We start from the raw sequence: 27,303 nt of genomic DNA, 5'->3' as shown, positions 1-27,303 counted from the left end.
CACAGGCTAAATGAACTGCCTGCAGAGCCACTTGCACCTTTACAATTTACCCCTCTGCCACTAAGACTTCCCCAGGCTGGCTTGTTCAGTACAATCCTGAATGATTTGCACAGCTATTGACCCACATCCCGCAGAAATGTTGGGTCACTTATCACTGTTCCATGTCTAGCATTTCAGTTTGCCCATCAGTTTTATACATAATATTGAAGTGAAAGTGAAAATTGTTTCATCGTATCCTACTCTTTGAGACCCCATGGACTGTACAGTCCATGGAATTCTCCAGGCCAGAATACTGGAGTGGGTAGCCATTCCCTTCGCTAGGGGATCTTCCCAACCCAAGGACTGAACCCAGGTTTCCTGCATTGCAGGCAGATTCTTTACCAGCTGAGCCACAAGGGAAGCCCAAGAATACTGGAGTGGGTAGCCTATCCCTACTCCTGCTGATCTTCCCATCCCAGGAATCGAACAAAGGTCTCCTGCATTGCAGGTGGATTCTTTGCCAACTGAGCTATGAGGGAAGCCTATGCATGATATTTTAATACTGTGAAAATCAACTGCTTCATCATCATCATCATCATCATCATCATCATCATCTTCTTCTTCCTAAGTTATTTTTGGAAAGAATAATTTAAAATAGGCTTTGTAAATAGGTAATTATGTACATAAGTAATGCCTTAACTTTCATAAATGTGTAACACATTATCTTGCTAATCCTTTATAATTCTTTCAGGTGGAAAACAAGGATTTTTATCTCAGTTTAAAAAAATGAGAATGTTGATGTTCAAACTGGTTACATGACTTAAATACAGCAGTTTGCTGTATCCTGACTAGTGGAATATCTTCCACAGTACTTGTTTATATCCTAGGAGTTAACTGTTGGTCACCTGGTAATGAAACATAAAAATTTCAATCAGTATACACAGTTTGTGGTACTCACTATATTATCCATAAAGAAGGCTGACTACTATATCTTTGAGTAGACCTAAGACTTGGCCTGAAGTTATATTGTCAAAATCTATATTGACCTGTTGCTCGATATAACACTTAAATTTATATTTGCTTAATTTAACACTTTTTCCAGCTTGCAGTTTTCCAGTCTGTTGTGCTGAGAAGCTTGGGGGGAAGGGTTGGAGAATCCAAACAATATATTTGTTATTTATGAGGCAGTTTTATATTATGAATCCATACTCTTGTATTCAACTGATATTATAGAGTCATGTACAAATGCAGCACAGGTACATGGTGCCCTTTAACCCCATACTTTCAGTCTCCAGATGGGCAAATATTCTCAAAATGTTAAGAAAATGATTTTTAAAATTTCTGTATGTTCTTGCTTGTTGTGGTGAAGAATCCACCTGCCAATGAGGAGGCGCAAGGGACACAATTTTGATCCCTGGGTTGGGAAGATCTCCTGAAGGAAGAAATGGTGACCCACTCCAGTATCCTTGCCTGGAGTATTCCATGGACAGAGGGAGCCAGGCGGGCTATAGTCCACAGGGCCATGAAGAGTCGGACATGACTGAGTGAGCACAAACATGCTTGTTGTGAAGTGCTTGCACAAGCAGGTAGGCAGGAATTCCTACAAACTGATGTTGAAAATGAGCAAATTATGCATTAACATCAAACTTCAGGAAACCCAAGGTTAAGTAGCAAGTGCCTGAATCTAGAAAAGTGAAATGCAACAAAATTCCTGGCAATTCATAATTTGCTTATGCTTTAATTTTGGTATTTGGGATCTACCTGTATTCAAGTGTATCTTCACTACCATTTCAGTTTGCTTTATCATAAGTACAGTCATTTTCATTTATAACAGCTATATACAACAGGCAATAAATAAAACTACAGGTGATCTTGGAGCATGTGTGAAAAAGATGACAGGAGATGCTTTTGTCTTCTGAGCTCATTTATAATTATTATGTCTGAAATATATCAGCTACCATATGTAAATCTTCACAGAATCCAGATTTCATGAGTTTATGGCTTGCCTGAACTTCCTTTTTTATTTATTTTTTAAATTTTTTAAATTTTTATTTTTACTTTATTTTGCTTTACAATACTGTATTGCTTTTTTAAAACCCTGGGTGTACTGCAGATGAAAACTATCTGCATTACTTTAGAAACTGCACTTTATAGACTAAAAAAAATTCTGATTTATTTCAGAAGATTCTAAATTCTAGGAATGTTTATTGATGTAAACCCACATAGATTAAGATATTTTGAGACTTGGGGTAAACAGTCACCACTTTGCAATAGGTTTGGAAAAGATAAAGTATTTCGGCACTTGCTTTACCACAAAGCATTCGACGGTCTAAATTAGAGCTTCATAATGCTTTCTGAAAAGAAAAACCAACTTCCTGTCATTCCTCTGGGTTTCTGGATATGGCACCAATGTGCACAACGCAAAGTGTAAACAGATGTAAATAGTGAGGGAGGAGGCCAAGCCAGTGTGCTATTCCACACACTCCCCACAGCCTGATCAGACTCAGACAGCCTCTCCCAAGGGCTGGCAGCTGACATTTCCACCCAAATCCTGGACTTTAGGCGTCACCAATATTTACTTATGGAAATAAAGGGGCGTGGCCTTGGCGGGAGAGGCGGGTGGAGGAGGGGTCTGGGGCCTAAGGGGCTCTGACTGCCTCACAGCACCAGAAACCTTGTCTGCTGTGATCATTAACCTTTCTGGAAAACGCAGCTAGCTGTTCTCTGAGGTCAGTCTTTAGAATGTGAAGAGAGCCACACAGATACCGCACAGACTATTCAGAGAGGGGTTCCCTTGTGAGCTTTAGCTCCACTGTGGAGTGGCAGAAAAATGAGATTTCGCCGGTTCTTTCTTCTATTTGTCATGTTTATGATGAGTCTTCTACTTATTCATGGACAAAGAAAAGGTAGGACTTTTCCCATTTGTAACGGAGTAACTTGATTTCATATCTGTTTGTGTGAATGGGCTTCTGAGCCTGACTGTGTTTCTGTTGAAAATGGTCTGTGCTTGTTGGGGCAGGGAGTGCGGTGGGGATGGAGCGGGGGCGGGTAGGGTCGGTGGTTGAATGGGGTTGGGAGTGAGTGTGTAGGAGTTCAGAAATATGTTTTCTATTCTGTTAGGTCTGTTATTTGGATATTTAAAAAAATAGCAAATGATGATAAATATCCTACCATTGCTTTTCTAAATTCAAAGAAAATCGATCCCAAAACTATCATAGTTACATTGTCCTTATAAGTAAAATGAGTTGTTATTTCTAGATAAATAGTTAGATGTGTCACTTTAAAAAGTGCCATTTTTTTTTATTATGCTTATAGAGCCAAAATAAAAAAGTCAAAAATCTGTATGGTCAGGATAATATTAAATTACTTGACATATTTTTCAAGGATTATATCTGTTCTGTTGTTCTTAATAGGAACTTAGTAAACAAAGTTATTTTAAAGTGTTTTTACTTCAAAACTAAACATTTAGGAGTTCAAAGCACTGGCAAGTTAAAAAAAAAAAATTAGTTTTTTTAAGGGAAAAAGCCAAGCCTAATTTAAATAGAGAGATAACATTTCTATCTAAATATGTTAGATTATTTCCTTGAAAGTATACTTATCCATTTACAATAGAAAATGGTGCATATAACTAAGTAAACATTCAGTTTCTGCCTTTTAGTTAACCAGAAGTTTGATCACTGAGATTAGTTCAAATGAGGTCTCCTGATCTGCCCTTTTTACATAAATAAGAAAAATGTTTCAAATTAGCAACTCTGAAAGCAGATGATTCCTTCTTACTGTTTATAGCAATTGAATTGCTATTCAAACTGTTTCTCCTCTAAAATTACAGAACAACTTGGAAAATATTCTTGTGAAATATTTGTACTTAATTCACAACGTAAACTAAAAGGTCTAGGAGTATTTAGAAAGAAGTCATGTAGGAGGAGAATTTTACTATTAGATCCCAGCATCAATATAAACTGTTAGGAATACTTGCCATGCATTTACATCCCATTAATTTTTTATATCACAATCATATCTGAACAGATAGCAGATAATCACAGTATAATTTGGATCTAGAATATTCCCTCACAATCTTCAGATTAAACAGCAACTAATTTTCTGTAAATGCTCTAATATTTTCCTCCCCCCCCCCCCCCAGCTAATTTGGCAATGAGAAGAAATTTGCACAGACACAACGGCCTTAAGAGGAGACGTATTCCTCTCCATTCACGAGTGCCCTTCCCCTGAGGTATTTCTGATGGAAAATGGTTTTGGCAATGTTTACATTTTGGCAATGTTCCAGGTCAGCTGTACCTGAGAATGTTTGTTCATATTTTGAATATGTGATAATGACTTTACTGTGATGTCCCTTGAAGTAATGCATACTATGGTTTGCATACTAACAGAGAAATGAAATGATATCTGGAAATTGCTCTAATAATTTGATGGGATAGATGAGGAAAATGTAGGAAAATCTTGATAACTATTGAATCTGAGTGATAGTTATATGAGGATTAATACTATTTTGTTTGTTTGAAAATTTACATAATTAAAAAATCAGGCACCAGAAGAATTTAATTAATAATAGATGTATCTGTAACTAGTGTTTTGAAAAAATCTGAATATATCCCTATGTTATTCAGAATAAGCACATTGCACATGAACACCATTCTAGGCTTGAAAATATTCAGACAAAATTTCCCAGCTCCACTAAATGGATGATGTATTAACCTCAATATTTAGTAGTATATTCTTCCTGAAAATGTTTATTTTCAGATATAAAATCAAATTAATGACATAGCAGTTTTCCAGCTTCACTAATAGAATTAATATTGATGGTTGCATCCTTAAGGATATACTCTGAATAGAATTTTGTTCCTGATTTTACACCACCACCATCACCAGTAGTGTTGCTTGAATCAGTTAACTTCAAATATCACCCAAGTTTAAATAACTTAATACAAAAATCAGAAATTGGCATTCCATTGTAATTATTTTAAGCTCTTCAATTCTAATGAAGTATATCTTCCTTTTAAAAAAGTCGTAGGAATTTCCCTCAGCCTGGTTAACATAACAGAGGCAATTGCTAAATTAGTCTATTCTTTTGGCCTGTGGACTGGAGCATTTATGGCACTATTCATTCAGGGGAATAATAGTTGCTGTTCAGTTCAGTCGCTCAGTCGTGTCCAACTCTTTGCAACCCCATGGACTGCAGCACGCCAGGCCTTCCTGTTCATCACCAACTCTCAGAGCTTACTCAAACGCATCTCCATTGAGTGGGTGATGCCATCCAACCATCTCATTCTCTGTCGTCCCCTTCTTCTTCCACCTTCAATCTTTCCTAGCATTATGATCTTTTCAAATGAGTCAGCTCTTCACATCAGGTGGCCAAAATACTGGAGTTCTACTTCAACATCAGCCCTTCTAATGAATATTCAGGACTGATCTCCTTTAGGATGGCCTGGTTGGATCTCCTTGCAGTCCAAGGAACTCTCAAGAGTCTTCTCCAACACCACAGTTAAAAAGCATCAATTCTTTGGCCCTCAGCTTTCTTAATAGTCCAACTCTCACATCCATACATGACTACTGGAAAAACCACAGCCTTGACTAGACAGACCTTTGTTGGCAAAGTAATGTGTCTGCTTTTTAATATGCTGTCTAGGTTGGTCATAACTTTCCTTCAAAGGAGTAAGCATCTTTTAATTTCATGGCTGCAGTCACCATCTGCAGTGATTTTGGAGCCAAAAATAAATAAATAAATGGCTGCTGTAGCTGATATTTAATACATGCTTTTCAAACCAGTGAAGACCATAGTAGAGCATTACATAAAGAAAGAGCAGTTCAGTAATAAGCATTTATCAAGAGGGCTGAGATAAAAAGCCAAATTCTCTACACCTGCATCTGGAACAAGTTACTCTTTACTATCAAAATATGAAAAATAAATTTGGGGGCAAAATCCAGAAAAATACAAGAGGAAGTTCTTGATCAGCCAATTATTAGAGACTAAAAGATGCTTTAAAAGTTATTTTTTATATATATTAAAAAATCCTTTGGTGTGTGTTGATAATGAATTTCAGTCTCAAATAAATCATGGTAAAATCAGTGCTTAGAAGGAATGGAAGTTCAAGATTTTTCCAGGACTTTTTGAAGGTAACAAGAGGCATCTCGAAGTAGCCAGGAAATTCCTGCATTTTCAGGAAAAGATGCCTCACAAATGCAAACAAAAACCCTTTAGTCAGTCACAGGTTGTATTGGCTTTCTCCACAAACCACCTGCCTAAGAACTAGGGCTGTAAGTAAACAAGATAGAGTAGTGAAATTTGAACTGTCAAACTTAAGGAAGATTTTGACCTGTAAACCAAATTTGTAAACCAAAGGGAAACTTAAGTTGAAAGCCATATAAAGCATTTAATAATGTCAATACTTTACAAAAGGCAGGTAATCCTTTTAAAGAACTGCTCAGGTTACAGCATTCATTTTCTCAGTGTTTAGGCTAGTCCTGCATTCCAGCTATAGTTCTTTGACGAATGTGTAAAAGTCACATTTTGGAATCCAGTGATAGTATAACAGCCAATGAAAGAGAAACATTAAGATAATTTCCCTGTGTGAAACTATATTCAATATCCAGTGAACCATAATGGAAAATAATGTGAACAGGAATATATATATATTCCTTATATATATGAATATATTCCTGAGTCACTTTGCTATACAGCAGAAATTAAAACATTATAAATCAACTATGCTTCAATAATTTTTTTTGTAAAAATAAAAAAGGAAAAAAAAAAGATAATTTCCCAAGATCTTGCCAAACCAGTGCTCTAAGTGTTGTCTTCAGGTTTCTCACTATCCTGAATATTTGCATATTTTTCATATGTCTAGCAACCAAGATACTTTGACAGCTGGATAAATTGCTGTAAATATTTGTAGTGGAACTCTGAGGCTGAACTTTCCTTCATTTGTCCACTTTGTTTTCTACAAGCTTTAGATAAAATCACCTGTCTTGACTTGATTTGGTTAGGGTTAAGGAAGATTGTAAAAGGACAGGTCACCTAAACAGTTGACTTTGAATTTTTACAAATTAACCCTTTAGAGTGGTTTAGACTTTCAGCTCATTTGATGGGAAAGCCATGTTATCTTCACTCCATTTTTCCTTCTCCCAGAGTCTTTTTCAAAGATCCCCAGTGAGATTTCCTAATAGTTGAGCTAATTAAATAAAAAAAATAATTAATATAGTTAATTAAATATAAATAGTTAATTAAAGTAGTTACTTCAATATAAAATTTATTTTCTTGATACTCTTTTTTCTCAAAAATACTTTGGCAACACTTTCAGCTATAAGTGAATTAGAGTGAAGGAAAGCAAAAGAAGGGTGTCAGGAAATCCAAATTCAAAGGTTGATGTGAAAGCTACAAAGTGAAAATGAGGTAGGGCCTTTGGACTCTCTTGATATCAACTTCCAACAGTGTCATCCTGCTATAGGCCTAATTTTATTGGTAGTATATGCTATCTACACATCCTGTTAACACATACTTTTTCTAGCTTTCTAATAATAATTATAATACATGTTCATGGTACAATATTTTTTTCTAGTAGTCTGGAAGAATATCAAGTCAAAAGTAAAATACTTTCACACTCCCCTAAAGTCCATGCTCTTTTCTCAGAGGTAATGGCTATGAAAATAGTTTTGGTAAAGCTAAATTAACACATTAAAGGTAAATTAACACACTAATTTAAACTGAGACCCTTGATTGCCATCCAAATACAAGTGTTTATAGTTCTGTATTTTTAATAAAACAATTAATAAAACTGCTTTTTAATAAAACAATTTTATTGAATTGTAGTTGATTTACAATAGTATGTTTGTTTCAGGTGTATAGCCAAGCGATTCAGTTATAAATTTTTTTCGGATTCTTTTCCATTGTAGATTATTATAAGCTACTGGATATAGTTCCTCGTTGCTTATGTATCTTATGTATAGTAGTTGTTTCTGTTAATCCTCATTCTCCTCATTTTGTCCCCCATTTGTAACCATACATTTGTTTTCTATGTCTGTGAGTCTATCTTATATATATAGGTTCATTTGTATTATTTCATTCCACTACCACAGTGGGGCTTTTTATGCTTTCTCCACACCCAAACACTCTTGTGTGTGATCAACTTTGGTTCTGTCTGCCTTATTCTTAATGACTTAAAGTCACAGGCTTCTGATCAGCCATCCACCTCTGTGCTGCCTCCAAACTCTTTCTGTCCTATTGTGGCCCTTCTCAGTTTTTGGCTTATCCAAAAGCCAACTTCTGCCTTCAATACGGAATCTCCATTTCAATGGAGCATTTTGTCTCCAACATTAGCAGGGCTCTCTGGAAATAACTCTTCTTACTTTTGGGTATCTCTCAATCCCATTCGGTTATATTTCAAACCTTTAATGACCTCTATCTAGTTCCCTTTAACTTTTTGAAATCCTTATCCAACTCACAACAAGAGATAATTCCTCTTCCCAGAGAAAATGGAGATAATCAAGGTTCAAACTGGACCTGCCCTCAAACTACATGCATCTACATCTGTTTAATGTCCTCTGTTTTCCCTTCCTGGCCTTTCATTAAGAGATTTCTTTCTTGGTTATGGGTAATCTCTCCATATCTCAGGAACCTTGATCCAACAATTACTCCCTTTCTTCCCCAGCAGATTCAATATGTTAAAATTGATCTATTTCATCTTTAAGAAAGAAAAAAAAAGGTGTGCCATTTATCCCATGGTGCTCTTTAGTGACCAACCCAGGTTCTTCTCTGTAGTCAGATGTCTTGAAAAAAGTGGTACTTCCTTTTTTCCCATTTAGTTTCAATGCACTGCTCCTGTAGCATGCTGGGAAAGGTCTTTAGTGACTTCCTTCTTCTTGAATCCAATGAATACATCAGCTGTCTCTGTGGGTCAAATAGTAGGATGAACTTTCCTTGGTTTCAATGGTACCATACTCCTTTTTGACCATCTCTGGAATAAATCACTATGCTTTTCAGGACCTGTACAGGGTATCCAGCTGCCTATCTGGAGTCACCTCAGCTGCCCTGCAGAAACTTGAAGCCCAGGGCCATAGTAGATATATAGATATAAGCCACAGCTTCTGCACAGCTATTCCTATAACTCAGCTCTCTATTCCAATACCATTCATGTCATCAGGAAGGATTTCCCTGATGATCTTTTATGTAAAAAAGAAGTACCAAAATAAAATCTTAAAACATTTTTTCACCCTACCCAAGATACTTCTGTTTTCCTTTTATTGGATAGTTTTTCTCCATAAAACCTAATGCCATGTGACATACATAACATATATTTACTTTGTTGTTTGATTAGTATCTTCCTCCCTTGTTGGAATGTAAGTTTCATGAGAACAGGAATTTGCTCTGGTCATAGATATATACCTGGTAACTGTCCTCAACTCTTCAGAAATATTTGATGAGTTATTGAATGAATATCTAAAAATAGGTTCTTTAATTCTTCTCACTCAAATATTTCTCCTGTGTTCTCCAAATTGCCATGTATTAGGCACTGTGCTGTGAAATATACCACTTCTGAGCACAGTGCCCTAGTGTTCAGTTCTATGTGATTGCCCAGGCTTTCATTTCTACTTGATAACCTGCTTCCTCCTTTATCTCTATGACTATCTCAATGCCTCTTACAGCTCTCCAGCATGACCTCCACACCTTAGCTACTCACTCCAGCTTCCAGGTGTCTTTCTGGAAAGTCGTTTTTCATTTTATCATATGGTCTTTTTAACCTGTAATATCATACCTTGATTAAATGAGCTTGATTAAAGTGTCACACCTTGATTAAAATCCTTAACTGTCTGTAGCCTTCAGGAGGCTAAAGTGAGAACTTCCATAATTTAGCAAGTATCACTTTACAAAAGGTATCTTTCCAGGAGCACCTCTTCTCCCTTGTCCTCCCTCAAAGTTGGTAAGTGTTAAGAAGGGACTGCCTGAGTTCTAGCTCTGGCCACACAGCTCATCCCTTGTGAGCCTCCCTTCATTTTCAGGCCTGTAAAATTGAGCTAGTAAAGGCATGTACCTTATCATAACCATACCTACTACATAGTAAGTGTTAAACAGATAATAGCTAGAATTGTTACCATTACTTTAAAGTCAGTCCATTTTTCACGTCTTACTTTATAGCTACACTTCTGTTCATTTATTCTTTTCCTTACTATCAAGTCATCCTTTGAGACACCTTCCCTGGTTTTGATACCTCCTACTGATTTTATTAAGTGCCCACTTTTTGCTCTCAGCACTGTTTGTATACTTTTGTCAAAGTACTGGACTCACTGCATTGTAATAATGTGTTAACTGACTTGGCTCCTTCCCTCCCCCACCACCCCATGGTGGAAATTCTCTGAAGGCAGAGTGTGGGTATTCTGACTTTGTTAAATTAACATTTGTTAAGTGGGGCATAGTACAGAATAGTGAGCCTTATTTAAACAGCTGACCACAGATATGTTGAAATAGAGAAGTTTATTACTTACAGGTCTGAAGGAAGCACCCAGCATGCCTCAAGGGGCCACATGGGAAGGTAATTGGCAGAGTGCAGACAGAGAGGAGGACCATCATGCATGCATGTGGTGGTTTGCTTTGGATTCCTAGGCAATGAGTCAAATTGACTGACCAATTCAGAACAAGATTGGGGTTTTGGTCTGCCACAGTGGGTCTTATCTAAGAGGCATATAGGTAAACAGACCTTAGGGGCAGGGAGGGTGTTGGTCACAAGGGTTATTGGGAAGTCACCTCAGGAACTTCCATCTGCTTGTGACCTTTCACTGCTATCCAGGGCATGCACTTCATTCAGAGTCTGATACTGGTTTAAGGCCCCCACACAGAATGCTTTCCTGGCAGCAATACCATGGGTCTAGCTTTGCTAGACTCTCAACATTCATTTCAGTTCAGTCACACAGAGGTGTCCGACTCTTTGTGATCCCATGGACTATAGCACGTCAGGCTTCCCTGTCCATCACCAACTCCCAGAGCTTACTCAAACTCATGCTCGTTGAGTTGGTGATGCCACACAACCATCTCATCTTCTGTTGTCCCCTTCTCTTCCTGCCCTCAATCTTTCCCAGCATCAGGGTCTTTTTTCCAATGAGTCAGTTCTTTGCATCAGCATCAGGGTCTTTTCCAATGAGTCAGTTCTTTGCATCAGGTGGCCAAAGTATCAGAGTTTCAGCTTCAGCATCAGTCCATCCAATGAATATTCAGGACTGATTTCCTTTAGGATGAAGTGGTTGGATCTCCTTGCAGTCCAAGGGACTCTCAAGAATCTTCTCCAACACCACGGTTCAAAAGCATCAATTCCATGGCCCTCAGCTTTCGTTATAGTCCAACTCTCACATCCTTACATGACTACTGGAAAAATCACAGCTTTGACTAGATGGAATTGTGTAGGCAAAGTAATATCTCTGCTTTTTAATATGCTGTCTAGGTTTGCCATAGCTTTTCTTCCAAGGAGCAAGTGTCTTCTAATTTCACAGCTGCAGTCACCATCTGCAATGATTTTGGAGCCCAAGAGAATAAAGTCTGTCACTGTTTCCATTGTTTCCCCATCTATTTGCCATGACATAAAGGGACTTGATGCCATGATCATAGTTTTCTGAATGTTGAGTTTTAAGCCAACTTTTTCACTCTGTTCTTTCACTTTTATCAAGATGCTCTTTAGTTCTTCTTCACTTTCTGCTGTAATGGTAGTATCATCTGCATATCTAAGGTTACTGATATTTCTCCCAGCAATCTTGATTCCAGTTTGTGCTTCATCCTGCTTGGCTTTTCACATGATGTACTCTGCATATAAGTTAAATAAGCAGTGTGACAATATACAGCCTTGATTTACTCCTTTCCCTATTTGGAACCAGTCTGTTGTTCCATGTCAAGTTCTAACTGTTGCTTCTTGACCTGCATACAGATTTCTCAGGAGGCAGGTAAGATGGTCTGGTATTCCCATCTATTGAAGAATTTTCCATAGTTTCTTGTGGTCTACACAGTCAAAGGCTTTGGCATAACCAATAAAGCAGAAGTAGACATTTTTCTGGAATTCACTTGCTTTTTCTATGATCCAACAGATGTTGGCAACTTGATATCTGCTTCCTCTGCCTTTTCTAAAACCAGCTGGAACATCTGGAAGTTCATGGCTCACATACTGTTGAAGCATGTCTTGGAGGATTTTGAACTTTACTTTGCCAGCGTATGAGATGAGTTCAGTTGTGCAGGAGTTTGATCATTCTTTGGTGTTGCCTTTCTTTGGGATTTGAATTAAAACTGACCTTTTCCAGTCCTGTGGCCACTGCTGAGTTTTTCAAATTTGCTGGCATATTGAGTGCATTACTTTAACAGTATCATCTTTTAGGATTTGAAATAGCTCAACTGGAATTCGATCACTTCCACTAGCTTTGTTTGCAGCAATGCTTCCTAAGGCCCATTTGACTTCGCATTCCAAGATGTTTGGCTCTTGGTGTGATCACACCATTGTGATTATCTGGGCCATGAAGAACTTTTTTTTTTTTTTTTATAGTTCTGTTTTCTTGTCACCTCTTCTTAATATCTTCTGCTTCTTTTAGGTCCATACTGTTTCTGTCTTTTGTTGTTCCCATCTTTGCATGAAATGCCAAGCTGAACTTTTGCTTCCCTACATCTATGCTGTAAGTGTCTGCACTTCCAGGTATTGCTCCCTCATCTTACCAGGTTCAAACTCTGCCTCTCTCCCCCAGGATTCTCTTCCAACTCTATTTTCTGTATGAGGCTCACCCTGATCCAAATGGTTTAAATAATTTTCCACTCTCAACAATCACTATATTTATACCAGTAGTTATTTAAAGGAATTTATCATATTCTACTTTATTTAATCAAATCATTAATACTGGAATATAAGCTCCTTGACAATAAGACTTGGCCCCCAATGTTTAGACTATAAACTTGTATAGTGTGGGAATAGCCTGAAGATACCTTTCAGTTCAGTTCAGTTCAGTCGCTCAGTCATGTCTGACTCTTTGTAACCCCATGAATCACAGTACGCCAGGCCTCCCTGTCCATCACCATCTCCTGGTGTTTACTCAGATTCACATTCATTGAGTCAGTGATGCCATCCAGCCATCTCATCCTCGGTCGTCCCCTTCTCCTCCAGCCCCCAATCCCTCCCAGCATCAAAGTCTTTTCCAATGAGTCAACTCTTCACATGAGGTGGCCAAAGTACTGGAGTTTCAGTTTTAGCATCATTCCTTCCAAAGAACATCCAGGGCTGATCTTTAGAATGGACTGGTTGGATTTCCTTGCAGTCCAAGGGACTCTCAAGAGTCTTCTCCAACACCACAGTTCAAAAGCATCAGTTCTTTGGTGTTCAGCTTTTTTCACAGTCCAACCCTCACATCCATACATGACTACTGGAAAAACCATAGCCTTGACTAGACGGACCTTAGTCAGCAAAGTAATGTCTCTGCTTTTGAATATGCTGTCTTAGTTGGTCATAACTTTTATTCCAGGGAGTAAGCATCTTTTAATTTCAAGTATAGGGAATTCTTGCAGGGAGTATAATATCTGTGGAGTGTCTTGCACAAAACTAAATATAATATAGAAAATTATTGTATTCTTAGTCATAGCTCAGTTGAAACTGTTTACCTCAGATTGGGGCTTGAATCCATGTGCTGGTACTTGAATCCAGCTTGGGACTCAAACCCATGTGGCCATGACTTGAACTTAGCCAAAACCCACAGCACCTCGTTTCCTTTATTAGGAAGCTCAGGTTCCTGATGTCTCATCACAGAAAGAATTCAGTGAGAGAAAAAGTGATACATAAGAAGATTTATTCAGATTCAGAGAGAAGCAAACTCCACAGACCTCTGTGCCATTGTAGAGGACAAGTGCAGCTGAAAAATGTAGCATGTGGCATGTGGTTAGTTTGTATGGGCTGAGTAATTTAATATGCTAATGAACAGGAGGATTATTCCAACTATTTTGGGGAAGAGGTGGAGATTTCCAGGAATTGGGCTATCACCCATTCCTTGGTCTTTTGACAGTGTCTTGGTCTGTCGTGGTGCCTCTGGATGTGTCATTTAGCTTGCTAGTTGAGAATCAAAGTCTAGTCAAAGTTGAATTGTCTGCCATCTTGGACCCCTTGATTCTAATCTGTTTAGGTTGTGTCCTTGGGCTATGTCATTCTTCAGAAAGTTATGCCCTGTCCCTTTCCCTCCTGTTACACAGTGTCCAAGAATCATGTCAGAGAAAATCTTTAAAGTTCCTAATTTACTGATGATATCAAGCTCTTTTACAAAGACCCTGATGCCTTAATGATAATACATGCAATGTACTGAATTTATAAATATATAAAATATAGTAGTTATGTATATTTATTATAATAAATGTTTATTCCTATATATGAAAAATATATATGTATATATGATAGACTAAAGCCTAATTTCAGAGTTTTCTTCACTTTGCAAACTGATTCCTCATTGCAAAGAGTGTAATAATTCTTTCTGCAGATATTTAGTTAAAGTAGCTATTATAGGGACTTCCTTGGTGGTCCAGTGGTTAAGACTGCACTTTTAATGCAAAGGGTGAGGGTTGCAACCCTGGTCAAGGAACGAGGACCCTACATGTCTCATGGTGCAGCCAAAAAATTAAAATAAAAAAAAAAAATAAATAGAGTACCTGTTCTCTATCATGTTCAGGAATCTAAAATGTCTTTGTAGCATAACTTTTTTGTTCTGTTATTCAATTAGTGATATCAATTAAACTTTATTATTACATAGCAGTATATATATTTGAAAAATATGCTGTTAATAGCAAAAGAGTATTTAAGTGACTTGAGAAAAACAAAATCACTTTTTATTAACTTCTTTAACACATTTCACTTTTGGATGTATTTTGAAATTTTTAATTGTGTTGTATGTTATTAAATGCCACAGTTCTCTTGACATTATCATTAATATCAAAATGTTATATGAATTCTAAAGTTTCTTGATCTTAAAATTATAAGCAGTTATCAATAGAAACTGCAGCCTGGCTTGCTTCAGTCCTTGGGGTTGCAAAGAGTCAGACATGACTGAGTGACTGAACTGACTGACAGATCAAAAGAAATGTTCAAAATCTTTTCAGTGTATCTACAGTTCTTCAGAATATTGCTAATTTATAAATAAAACCCCTGATAATATTTTAATTATAAATTAAATCCTGTTACCACTCAAAATAAAATAACAATGCAAACCACATATCTTCTGCTTTGCTTTGTTAAAATTCTATTAGAGAAGAAAAATAAGCAGAATATACAGTCTTTCCCAAGGGTTCCTCTACTGATTTCAGCCCTGCACACCTGTTGTCATATCCACAGCTTGGTCAGACACTGCCACTATTCCAACCTCATTCCAATGAAGCAATGACCATTGACTGGTCCCTTTCTTTTGCTAAGATTGTATAATTCATTATTTCCATAATTGCTGCCAGTATTACAGGTTTTCCTGATGCTCTGTCTTCATTTCATTGTTTTGGAAGAATTCTGAAGTCTTCAGACAGGCATATTATTGCTGTTGGAGAATACACAAGCAGTAAGATTGGAAATGCTTCAAATTCTTCATCCAGTCCCAAATTGTCTGGAAAAACCTACATTTCTGTGGTCAACTTACTGCATTGCACTCCACAATAACTGTTTCTAACCTTTTCTACTCATTTTAAGTTTTAGACCATTATTTTAAAGAAGATGGCCTTGCCTCATATGATAGAGAAAAGGGAAGTCAGCACATGTCAGCTTCCAAGTATAAAACAAGACTCCCACCTAATCCAGTTCCCACTCTACCCACACCAACCCTCCTTTTCCTCTATGTGTCATGGAAGGTATTACCTCCATCTATGCATGGATCCCTTTCCTTCTGACTTTCTCAGGAAGCTAACTGGCAGATCATCTCAATGAGAATAAGAAAAATTTATTTATTTAGAACTTGCTATATATAGCAAGGGAGTCAGCTACTGTTACTCTTTGTCTATTATGAATAATTCTGTTCTGGACATTCATGCACAAGTTTTTGTTTCTGCATATGTTTTCAGGTCTTTTGGGTATATACCCAAGAGTGAGATTGCTGGATTATATAGTTTTTCTGTGTTAACTTATAGAGGAACTGCCACAATGGTTGCAGCAATTTATATGCCTTACAGCTTTATATAAGGGTTCCAATTTTTCTATATTCTTACCAATACTTGTTATTATAGCCATAGTAGTGGATGTTAAATGGTATCTTACAGTGATTTTGATTACATTTCTCTAATGACTAATCATATTGAGCATCTTTTCATGTACTCATTGACCATGTGTCTATCTTCTTTAGAGAACTGTCTATCCAAATTCTTTGCACTTTTTTTTTTCAATTAACTTACTTGTCTTTTAATAGTTAAGATGTAAAGTTCAGTTCACTTGCTCAGTTGTGTCCAACTCAATGCATCACCATGGACTGCAGCATGCCAGGCCACCCTGTCCATCACTATCTCCTGGAGCTTTCTCAAACTCATGTCCATCGAGTCAGTGATACCTCTGTTGTCATCTGTCATCCTCTGTCATCCCCTTCTCCTCCTGCCTTCAATCTTTCCCAGCATCAGGGTCATTTCCAATGAGTCATTACTTCACATCATGTGGCCAAAGTAGCCTTAGCATCAGTCCTTCCAATGAATATTCAGTACTGATTTCTTTTAGGATTGAATGGCTTGATCTCCTACAGTCCAAGAGACTCTCAAGAGTCTTCTCCAATACCACAGTTCAAAAGCATCAATTCTTCGGCACTCAGCATTCTTTATGGTCCAGCTTTCACATCCATACTTTTATATATTTGAATACATAGCCGTCATCAGATACATGATTTGAAAGTTAGTTTCTTCCATCCTATTTATTGTCCTTTCACTTTCTCAGTGTTGTCTTTTGAGCACAAAAGTTTTTAGTTTTGGTAAAGTTCAATTCGTCTCCCCACCCCCCCTCCTTTGGTTGCTTGTGCTTTATATGTTGTATTAAAAATACCATTGACTAATCCGAGGTCACAAATACTTTATATTTACATTTATATTTCCTTCCAAAAGTTTTATAGTTTTGTCTTTTATATTTATGACTGTAATATTTAGAGTTAAATTTTGTGTATGGTGTGAGGAAGGGGTTCAACTTCTTTTGCATGAGGATATCTAAATTCTCTAATACCATTTGTTGAAATTACTATTTTTTGCCCACTGAATTACCTTAGCACTACTGGCACTACTGTCAAAAATCTGTAGACCACAAATGTAAGAATTTATTTCTGGACTTTCAGTTCTGTTTCATTGATCTGTATGTCACTGCTTGAATTAATCCTATAAGAGTCCTATTGATTATTGTAATATTGTAGCATGTTTTCAAATCAGAATGCATGAGTCCTCCAATTCTGCAGTTATTCAAGGTTTTGTTGGTTATTCTAGTTCACTTGAATTCCCATACAGATTTTAACATTAGCTTGTAGTTTCTGCAAAAAAGTCAGCTGTGACTTGGATAGCAGTATGTTTAATCTGGAGATCAATGTGAAAAGTATTGCCTTTTTTTTAAATTAATGAATTAGTTTTTGGACTATGTTGGCTATTTGTTGCTGCAGGTGAGCTTTCTCTAGTTGTGATGAGTGAACTTCTCATTGCAGTGACTTCTCTTGAGGAGCATGAATTCTAGGTGTGCAGGCTTCAGTAGATGTGGCTTGCAGGCTCAGTTGTTGTGGCACAGGTCTTCGTTGTACCTATCATACACTAAGTCACAACAACAACAACAAAAATCAATAATTTAAAACGACTGAAATCATCAAGCAACTTTTCCAACCACAGTGTTATGAGACAAGAAATCAACCGCAAGTGTAAAAAAAAAAAAAAAAAAAAGCAATAAACTATAATTGCCTTCTCTGATAAGCATATGTAGGCTAAATAATATATGACTAAGCAACCACTGTTTAGTAACTGTTGAAATAAAACAGGAAATTTTAAAATTCCTTGAGACAGAGAAGGTGGAAATGTAATTATCCAAATTCTGTGGGACGTAGCAAAAGCAGTTCAAAGAGGAAAGTTTATAGTGATACAAGCCTTCCTCAGAACCAAGAAAAATCTCAAGTAAACAATCTAACATTATACCTGAAGGATTTAGAATAAAATTGAAACCCAAAATTAGTTGAAAAAAATATGAAGAATAAAAGTAGAATAAAGATTAGGGCAGAAATAAATGAAATAGAGACAAAAATTTTTAAATAAAAAAGATAAGTGAAACATATTTTTTAAATTAATAAACATTTAGCCAGACTCATGAAGTAAAAAACAAAAAAATTAAAGAGGGCCCAAATAAATAAAATTAGAAATGAAAAGGGAGCAGATACAACCAACAGCACAGACAGAAATACAAAGACTCATAAGAAATTACTATGTACAATGATACTCCAATAAAATGAACAACGTGAAAGAAATGTATAAATACCTAGAAATGTACAGTCTCCTAAGACTAACTAAATAAGGAAAAATAGAAAACATGAACAAACTAATTACCAGTAATCAAATTTATCAGTAATCAAAAACTCCCAACAAACAAAAGTCTAGGACCAGAGGCCTTCACAGGTAAATTCTACGCAACAGTTGAAGAAGAGTTAACACCTTTCTTCTCATAGTAATCTAAAAAAACTGAAGAAGGAACACTGAAAATCCTTCTATGAAGCCATTGTATCATCAGTTCAGTTCAGTTCAGCCACTCAGTCGTGTCCGATTCTATGCGACCCCATGAATAGCAGCACGCCAGGCCTCCCTGTCCAACACCAACTCCCGGAGCTCATTCAAACTCAGGTCCATCAAGTCAGTGATGCCATCCAGCCATCTCATCCTCTGTCATCCCCTTCTCTTCCTGCCCCAATCCCTCCCAGAGTCTTTTCCAATGAGTCAACTCTTCGTATGAAGTGGCCAAAGTATTGGAGTTTCAGCTTCAGCATCAGTCCTTCCAATGAGCACCCAGGACTGATCTCCTTTAGGATGGACTGGTTGGATCTCCTTGCAGTCCAAGGGACTCTCAAGAGTCTTCGCCAACAAAGCATCAATTCTTCGGTGCTCAGCTTTCGTCACAGTCCAGCTCTCACACCCATACATGACCACTGGAAAAACCATAGCCTTGACTAGACAGACCTTTGCTGGCAAAGTAATGTCTCTGCTTTTGAAAATGCTATCTACGTAGGTCATAACTTTCCTTCCAAGGAGTAAGTGTCTTTTAATTTCATGGCTGCAATCACCATCTGCAGTGACTTTGGAGCCCCCCAAAATAAAGTCTGACACTGTTTCCCCATCTATTTACTAAAGTCAGAAAAAGACTCCAAAAATAAAATAATTATAGGCCGGCCAATATCACTAATGCACATAGATGCAAAAGTTCGCAACATAATATTAGCAATCCAAATTCAACAATCTATTAAAAGGATAACACATCATGATCAAGTGGGATTTATCACAGAGATGGTTCCATATCCACAAATAAATCAATATGATAGAACTGCATTAACATATTGAATAAAAAAAGTATGCCTTTCTCAATAGGTGGAGCAAGAGTTTTTGACAGTGCAGTGTCTATTTTCGATTAAAAGTTTCAAAAGAGTGGGAATAGGGAGAACATACTTAAGCATAATAAAGATCATATATGACAGAAGTAGAGCCAACATCATCCTTAACAGTGAAAAGCTGAAATCATTTCTTCCAAGATCAGGAACAAGAAATATTTGCCCACTCTTGCTAATGGAATCGAACATAGTATTAAAAGTACTTGCCACAACACTCAGGCAAGAAATGAAATAAAAGTATTCTAATTCCGAAAGAAATGAAACTGTTACTGCTTGTGGATGAGATGATGCTATATATAGGTAGATCCCAGCCATTGTGGCACATGGGATGGGTTTTGTGGAAGAGAATTTTTCCATGGACTTCGAGTGGGCAGTTTCAAAATGATTCAAGTGCATTACATTTATTGTGCACTTTATTTCTATTATTATTATGTATAAAAATAAAGCTCCACCTCAGATAATCAGGAATTAAGTCCCAGAGGTTGGGGACCCATGCTATACGCAGAATTCTAAGGATATCAAAAAAACTACTAGAACTCATCAATGAATTCAATAAAGTAGCAGGATACAAATTACACAGAAATCTATTGCATTTATATGGGTTAGTAGAAAGAGAAATTAAGGATACAATCCTATTTACAATTCCATCAAGAATGAAATACCTAGGAATAAATGCAAGTAAGGAGGTAAAATATATTCATAAAACTATTAGACATTGATAAAAAAAGTAAAGATTAATACAAATGAAAGATATACCATGTTCATGAACTGGAAGAATTAATATTGTTAAAGTTACCACATTACCTAAGGGAATCTACAGAGTCAATGCAATTCCCATCAAAATACCAATGGCATTTTTCTCACGAATAATTCTAAAAATTCTATGGAAATGTGAGAAACCCTAGATAACCAAAACAAACTTGAGAAAGAAGAAAAAGCTTTCAGATCATGGTCCCTGATTTCAAACTGTATTATGAAGACACAGTAATCAAAACAGTATACTACTGGCATAAAAACAGACACATAGACCAATAGAACTGAATACTGAGGCCAGAAATGAACTCATGCAAGGATGGCCAGTTAATCTACAATGAAGGAGGCAAGGGTCTACAATGGGGTAGAGAGTCACTTCAACAATTTAGGAGAACTGGACAGCTATATGCAAACAAATATACTACTTTTTAAATATACTGCAGTCAGAAAAAGGAATATACTAATCTCAAAAAAAACCCCCTACTTTTGACATCATATAAAAAATTAACTTAAGTGTAAAGCTTGAAACCATAAAACTCCTAGAAGAGAAAAATAGATGGTATGCCCTTTGACATCAGTCTAAGCAATATTTTTTTGGATCTGTCTCAGGCAAATGCAGCAAAATGAAAAATAAACAAATGGCACCATATCAAACTAAAAAAAAATTGCACATTGTAGGAAACTATCAACAAGTTGAAAATATAGCTGAGTCAATGGGGGAAGATATTTTTCAAAGGATAATGCAATAAGGGGTAATATTCAAAATATACAAAGAACTCATACAACTTACAACAGACTGGTTCCAAATAGGAAAAGGAGTATGTCAAGGCTGTATATTGTCACCCTGCTTATTTAACTTATATGCAGAATACATCACGAGAAACGCTGGGCTGGAGGAAGCACAAGCTGGAATCAAGATTGCAGCAAAAGCTGGAATCAAGATTTCCAGGAGAAATATCAGTAACCTCAGATATGCATATGACACCACCTTTATGGCAGAAAGTGAAGAGAAATTAAAGATCCTCTTAATGAAAGTGAAAAAGGAGAGTGAAAAGTTGTCTTAAAGCTCAACATTCAGAAAACGAAGATCATGGCATCTGGCCCCATCATTTCATGGCAAATAGATGGGGAAACAGTGGAAACAGTGGCTGACTTTATTTTTGGGAGTTCCAAAATCACTGCAGATGGTGATTGCAGCCATGAAATTAAAAGACATTTACTCCTTGGAAGGAAAGTTATGACCAATCTAGACAGCATATTAAAAAGCGGAGACATTACTTTGCCAACAAAGGTCCATCTAGTCAAGGCTATGGTTTTTCCAGTAGTCATGTATGGATGTGAGAGTTGGATTATAAAGACAGCTCAGTGCAGAACAATTGATGCTTTTGAACTGTGGTATTGGAGAAGACTCTCCAGAGTCCCTTGGACTGCAAGGAGATCCAACCAGTCCATCCTAAAGGAGATCAGTCCTGGATGTTCATTAGAAGGACTGATGTTGAAGCTGAAACTCCAGTATTTTGGCCACCTGATGGGAAGAGCTGATTCATTTGAAAAGACCTTGATGTTGGGAAAGATTGAAGGCAGGAGGAGAAGTGGATGACAGAGGATGAGATGGTTAAATGGCATCACCTACTCAATGGACATTAGTTTGGGTAAACTCTGGGAGTTGATGATAGACAGGGAGGCCTGGTGTGCTGCAGTTCATGGGGTCGCAAAGAGTCAAACACGACTGAGCAACTGAACTGAACTGAACTGAACATACAACTCAACATCAAAAACAAAGAAAGACAAAAATAACTTGATTAAAAAATAGGCAGAGGACCTGAATAGACATTTTTCAGAAGATATAGCCACATACATATGAAATTATTCTCAGTCTCCAATCATCAGGAAAATGCAAATCCAAACCATAATGAAATTTTGCTCCAAAGTGAAAATTAGTTATATTTTGCTCTACCATATATTTAAAATGCTTTGCTTTTGTTGTCATTCAGTCACTCAGCTGTGTCTGACTCTTTGTGACCCAATGGACTGTAGAATGCCAGGCTACTATCTCCTGGAATTTGCTCAAACTCAATCCCATTGAGTCAATGATGCCATCCAACCATCTCATCCTCTGTTGCCCCTTCTCTTCCGGCCCTCAATCTTTCCCAGCATCTGGATATTTTCAAATGAGTCAGCTTTTTGCATCATGTGGCCAAAGTATTTAAGCTTCAGCCTCAACATCAGTTGTTCCAATGAATATTCAGGATTGATTCCCTTTAGGGTTGACTGGTTTGATCTCCTTGCTATCCAAGGGACTCTGAAGAGTCTTCTCCAGCATCACAGTTCAAAAGCATCAATTTTTTGGTCCTCAGCCTTTTTTTTTCATTGTCTAGTTCTCACATCTTTGATCCCTGGGTTGGGAAGATCCCCTGGAGAAAGGAATGGCTATCCACTCCAGTATTCTGGCTTGGAGAATTCCATGGACTGTTTAGACCATGGGATCGCAAAGAGTCAGGCACAACTGAGCGACTTTCACTTTCGCATCTGTACATGACTCCTAGAAAAAGAATAGCTTTGACTATATGTACTTTGTAGACAAAGTAATTTCTCTGCTTTTCTTCCAAGGAACAAGCATCTTTTAATTTCATGGCTGCAGACACCATCCACGGTTATTTTGGAGCCCAAGAAAATAAAATCTGTCACTATTTCCATTGTTTCCCCATCTATTTGCCATGAAGTGATGGGACCAGATGCCATGATCTTCGTTTTCTGAATGTTGAGCTTTAAGCCAGCTTTTTCACTCTCTTTCGCTTTCATCAAGAGGCTTTTTAGTTCCTCTTCACTTTCTGCCCTAAGGGTGGTGTCATCTGCATATGTGAGGTTATTGATATTTCTCCCGGCAATCTTGATTCCAGCTTATGCTTCTTCCAGCCCAGCGTTTCTCATGATGTACTCTGCATACAAGTTAAATAAGCAGGGTGACAATATACAGCCTTGATGTACTACATTCTCTGTTTGGAACCAGTCTGTTGTTCCATGTCCAGTTCTAACTGTTGCTTTTTGATCTGCATATAGATTTCTCAGGAGGCAAGTAAGATCATCTTGTATTCCCATCTCTTGAAGAATTTTCCACAGTTTGTTGTGGTCTACACAGTCAAAAGCTTTAGCATAGTGAATGAAGCAGAAGTAGATATTTATTTTTTCTGGTATTCTCTAGCTTTTTCTATGATCCAACAGATATTGACAATTTGATCTCTGGTTCCTCTGCCTTTTCTTAATCTAACTTGTCCATCTGGAAGTTCTCAGTTCACATACTGTTGAAACCTGACTTGAAGAATTTTGAGCATTGCTAGCATGTGAAATGAGTGCAATTGTGCAGTAGTTTGAACATTCTTGGACATTGCCCTTCTTTGAATTGGAATGAAAACTGACTTTTTCTAGTCCTGTGGCCATTGCTGAGTTTTCCAAATTTGCTGGCATTTTGAGTGCAGCACTTTAACAGCATCATCTTTTAGGATTTGAAATTGCTTTTTGACCTGCATACAGGTTTCCTAGGAGGCAGGTAAGGTGGCCTGGTATTCCCATCTCTTTAAGAATTTTTTCATAGTTTGTTGTGATCCACACAATCAAAGGCTTTAATATAGTCGATGAAGCAGAAGTAGATGTTTTTCTTAAAATCGTTTGCTTTTTCTATGATCCAGTGGATGCTGGCAATTTGATCTCTGGTTCCTCTGCCTTTTCTAAGTCCATTGCATTGAAGTCTAATGCATTACTAATTACTAAGCAATAGTCTAATAGTACTAAGATTAGTACTATTCTAGTACTGAATTGTCTTATAGTACTAAGATTCCTCAGGACTATTTTTAAAAATTGAACTATATAAATAGAAAACCCAGAGATAAATCCATACACCTATGGACACCATATCTTTGACAAAGGAGGCAAGAATATACAATGGAGAAAAGACAAGTCTCTTTAACAAGTGGTACTGGGAAAACTGGTCCACCACTTGTAAAAGAATGAAACTAGAACACTTTCTAATACCATAGACAAAAATAAATTCAAAATTGATTAAAGATCTAAATGTAAGACCAGAAACCATAAAACTTCTAGAGGAAAACATAGGCAAAATACTCTCTGACGTAAATCATAGCACGATCCTCTATGACCCACCTCCCAGAATAATAATAAAAGCAAAAATAGACAAATTGGACCTAATTAAACTTAAAAGCTTTTGCAGAATGAACGAAACTAAAAGCAAGGTGAAAAGACAGCCTTCAGAATGGGAGAAAATAATAGCAAATGAAAAAAAACTGACAAAGAATTAATCTCAAAAATATACAAGCAACTCCTGCAGCCAAATTCCAGAAAAATAAGTGATACAAACAAAGCATAGGCCGAAGACCTAAACAGATGTTTCTCCAAAGAAGACATACAGATGGCTAACAAACACATGAAAAGATGCTCAACATCACTCATTATCAGAGAAATGCAAATCAAAACCACAATGAGGTACCATCTCACGTCGGTCAGAATGGCTGCTATCCAAAAGTCTACAAACAATAAATGGTGGAGAGGGTGTGGAGAAAAGGGAACTCTCTTACACTGTTGGTGGGAATGAAATCTAGTACAACCACTATGGAGAACAGTGTGGAGATTCCTTAAAAAACTGGAAATAGAATCGCCATACAACCCAGCAATCCCACTGCTGGGCATACACACTGAGGAAACAAGAATTGAAAGAGACACGTGTACCCCAATGTTCATCACAGCACTGTTTACAATAGCTAGGACATGGAAGCTACCTAGGTGTCCATTGGCAGACGAGTGGATAAGAAAGTGGTGGTACATATACTTGACTCCTTATCTCCACCTTGCCCTTCTCTGCTTCCCTGTCCTCACTGGTAATCACTAGTTTGGTCTCTTTATCCACGTGTTTGGTTTGTTGTTGTTATATTCACTAGTTTGTTGTATTTTTCAGGTTGTACATATAAGTGATATCATACAAAGAAAAGAAAGATAAACACCAATACAGTATACTAACACATATACATGGAATTTAGAAAGATGACAATAATGACCCTGTATGCGAGACAGCAAAAAAGACACAGATGTGTAGAGTGGACTTTTGGACTCTGAGGGAGAGAGAGAGGGTGGGATGATTTGGGAGAATGGCATTGAAACATGTATACTATCATGTAAGAAACGAATCTCCAGTCTATGTCTGATGCAAGGTACAGGATGCTTGGGGCTGGTGCACGGGGATGACCCAGAAAGATGTTATGGGGAGGGAGGTGGGAGGGGGGGTTCATGTTTGAGAACGCATGTACACCTGTGGTGGATTCATGTCAATGTATGGCAAAACCAATACAGTATTGTAAAGTAAAATAAAGTAAAAAAAAAAAAAAAGACAAAGTGTTTGTCTTTTTTAGGGACAATTTTATTAGTTAGATAAAATACACCAAATTAAGATTTGGGTCCTGATATCTTTGATTTGATCAGTAACTTTCTTAGCAGGTGCAAGTATCAGGGTCAATATCCAAAATGATTTTAAAAATAGTTAAGACTACCAGTGTGGGTCACTGAGCAAAGAAGGTTTATTAGATGAAAAATAATTTAACATAAAACCCTCTTTAATAGCATAAATTCAGACCATTAAAGAAATACAATGCTGTATTTATATTGAAAGGTAAGTAAATATGAAGTTAATTTCAGCAACAAAAAACCCTAGTAACTTTTCATAATTAATTGGCTATAATAAGAAATTAAGAATGAGTAAATTGGTTTGCTGGATAACAATTCTTATATGTTTCTTTCTCCTTTGCTTCCAAATATAGGTCTTCTCTATCTAACTTCACTGAGTCTGTCAGAAGAAGACTGAAGGAAAAGATACCAGCCCACATAATACTGTGATTGTTTAGAAGTTCCTCTATGAAAAGGAGTTGTTTGAAAGCACCTGGCAGTTTATCAGTTTCACCTGGATTCTCTTCTTCTGGTTCTCTTGTAGGGAGAAAATAGCAAATTCAAATGCAATTCAAGTCTGAAGTATAGTTACTTGCTTGCAGAGCAAAATTATTTTATCTTTTTCTGCACATTGTTATTCTTACTTGGTCTAAGAAGAAAAACCATTTAATGTTTTAGAACTTTATAATAATAAAATATACACGGGTTTAAAATTGTTCTTTCCTAGTCTTATAATTTTTCAAAGGTATTAGAATTACTTTGTATATGTATGTTTTTTTTTTAATCCTAAATTTGAGATCAATTGCATTGACCATCTGGTTTTGCAGAATAAGGAGAAAATAATTAGTTAATTATTTATATAGAAACACTAAGAAATAAACTGTTGATTGCTGCCAGTTTTATATAATAGGCTTTAATGTTTATGAATGTATTTTTTTACTTTGAATATAATATCCATTTAAACTTGTAAAAGAAAGTCTGAAATACTAATTGTAGTTCATTTTATATTACAACCAAAGTGTTCATTTCTGAACCTGTTCTTCAACATGTCATCATAAGAATTTGGTGTTTGTTTTATTTTTCTCTTAAAAGTTCTTTGCAATTTCTAACATTTTCAGAAGACAACAAGAAAATTTATACAGTTTAATCAAGATGGCTAAGGAGATCAGAAGTAACTGTGCCACCTCAATTTACGGTCATGGGTAACTCAGTGAAGTGGAGCAGATAGAGAGTAGTGTAAGAAAGAAGAGTTGTAAATGTTAATCTCTTCTTTCTTGGTTCAGTCCTTGCTAAACTCTATGAAATCAGTGAAGGTTTTGGTACTTTCATCATTTTCGCTCTCCTTTACAGAGCCAGTGATCACATGTCACGTGTCCACAGTGTCCAGGGTGACCCCACCTCCCAGACCCAGTACCTGGGCTCACATGTCAAGTCTCCAGGGTTACCCTCTCCCAGACCTTGTACCTAGGGTCACATGTTCACAGTCTCCACGGTGTCACTCACCCCACCCTGAATATTGGTCACATGGCCACATTCTCAAGGGTG

The 27,303-nt window shown here is 36.9% G+C and overlaps 1 protein-coding gene across 1 annotated transcript; it reads left to right on the top strand.

Moving 5' to 3' along the window:
- The first annotated feature begins 2,619 nt into the window (after nt 1-2,619).
- APELA (apelin receptor early endogenous ligand) lies at nt 2,620-26,471 on the top strand. Its single transcript, XM_069595012.1, has 3 exons — nt 2,620-2,885; nt 4,121-4,210; nt 26,133-26,471. Exons 1-2 carry the CDS (start codon nt 2,810-2,812, stop codon nt 4,207-4,209), a joined length of 165 nt encoding a protein of 54 aa, XP_069451113.1. The 5' UTR covers nt 2,620-2,809; the 3' UTR covers nt 4,210; nt 26,133-26,471.
- The last annotated feature ends 832 nt before the right edge of the window (nt 26,472-27,303 follow it).

The sequence above is a fragment of the Ovis canadensis genome, chromosome 6, assembly GCF_042477335.2.
Source record: "Ovis canadensis isolate MfBH-ARS-UI-01 breed Bighorn chromosome 6, ARS-UI_OviCan_v2, whole genome shotgun sequence".
NCBI lineage: Eukaryota > Metazoa > Chordata > Mammalia > Artiodactyla > Bovidae > Ovis > Ovis canadensis.
The sequence above is the reverse complement of the archived record's forward strand: the minus strand, read 5'-3'. Positions and strand labels throughout refer to the sequence as shown.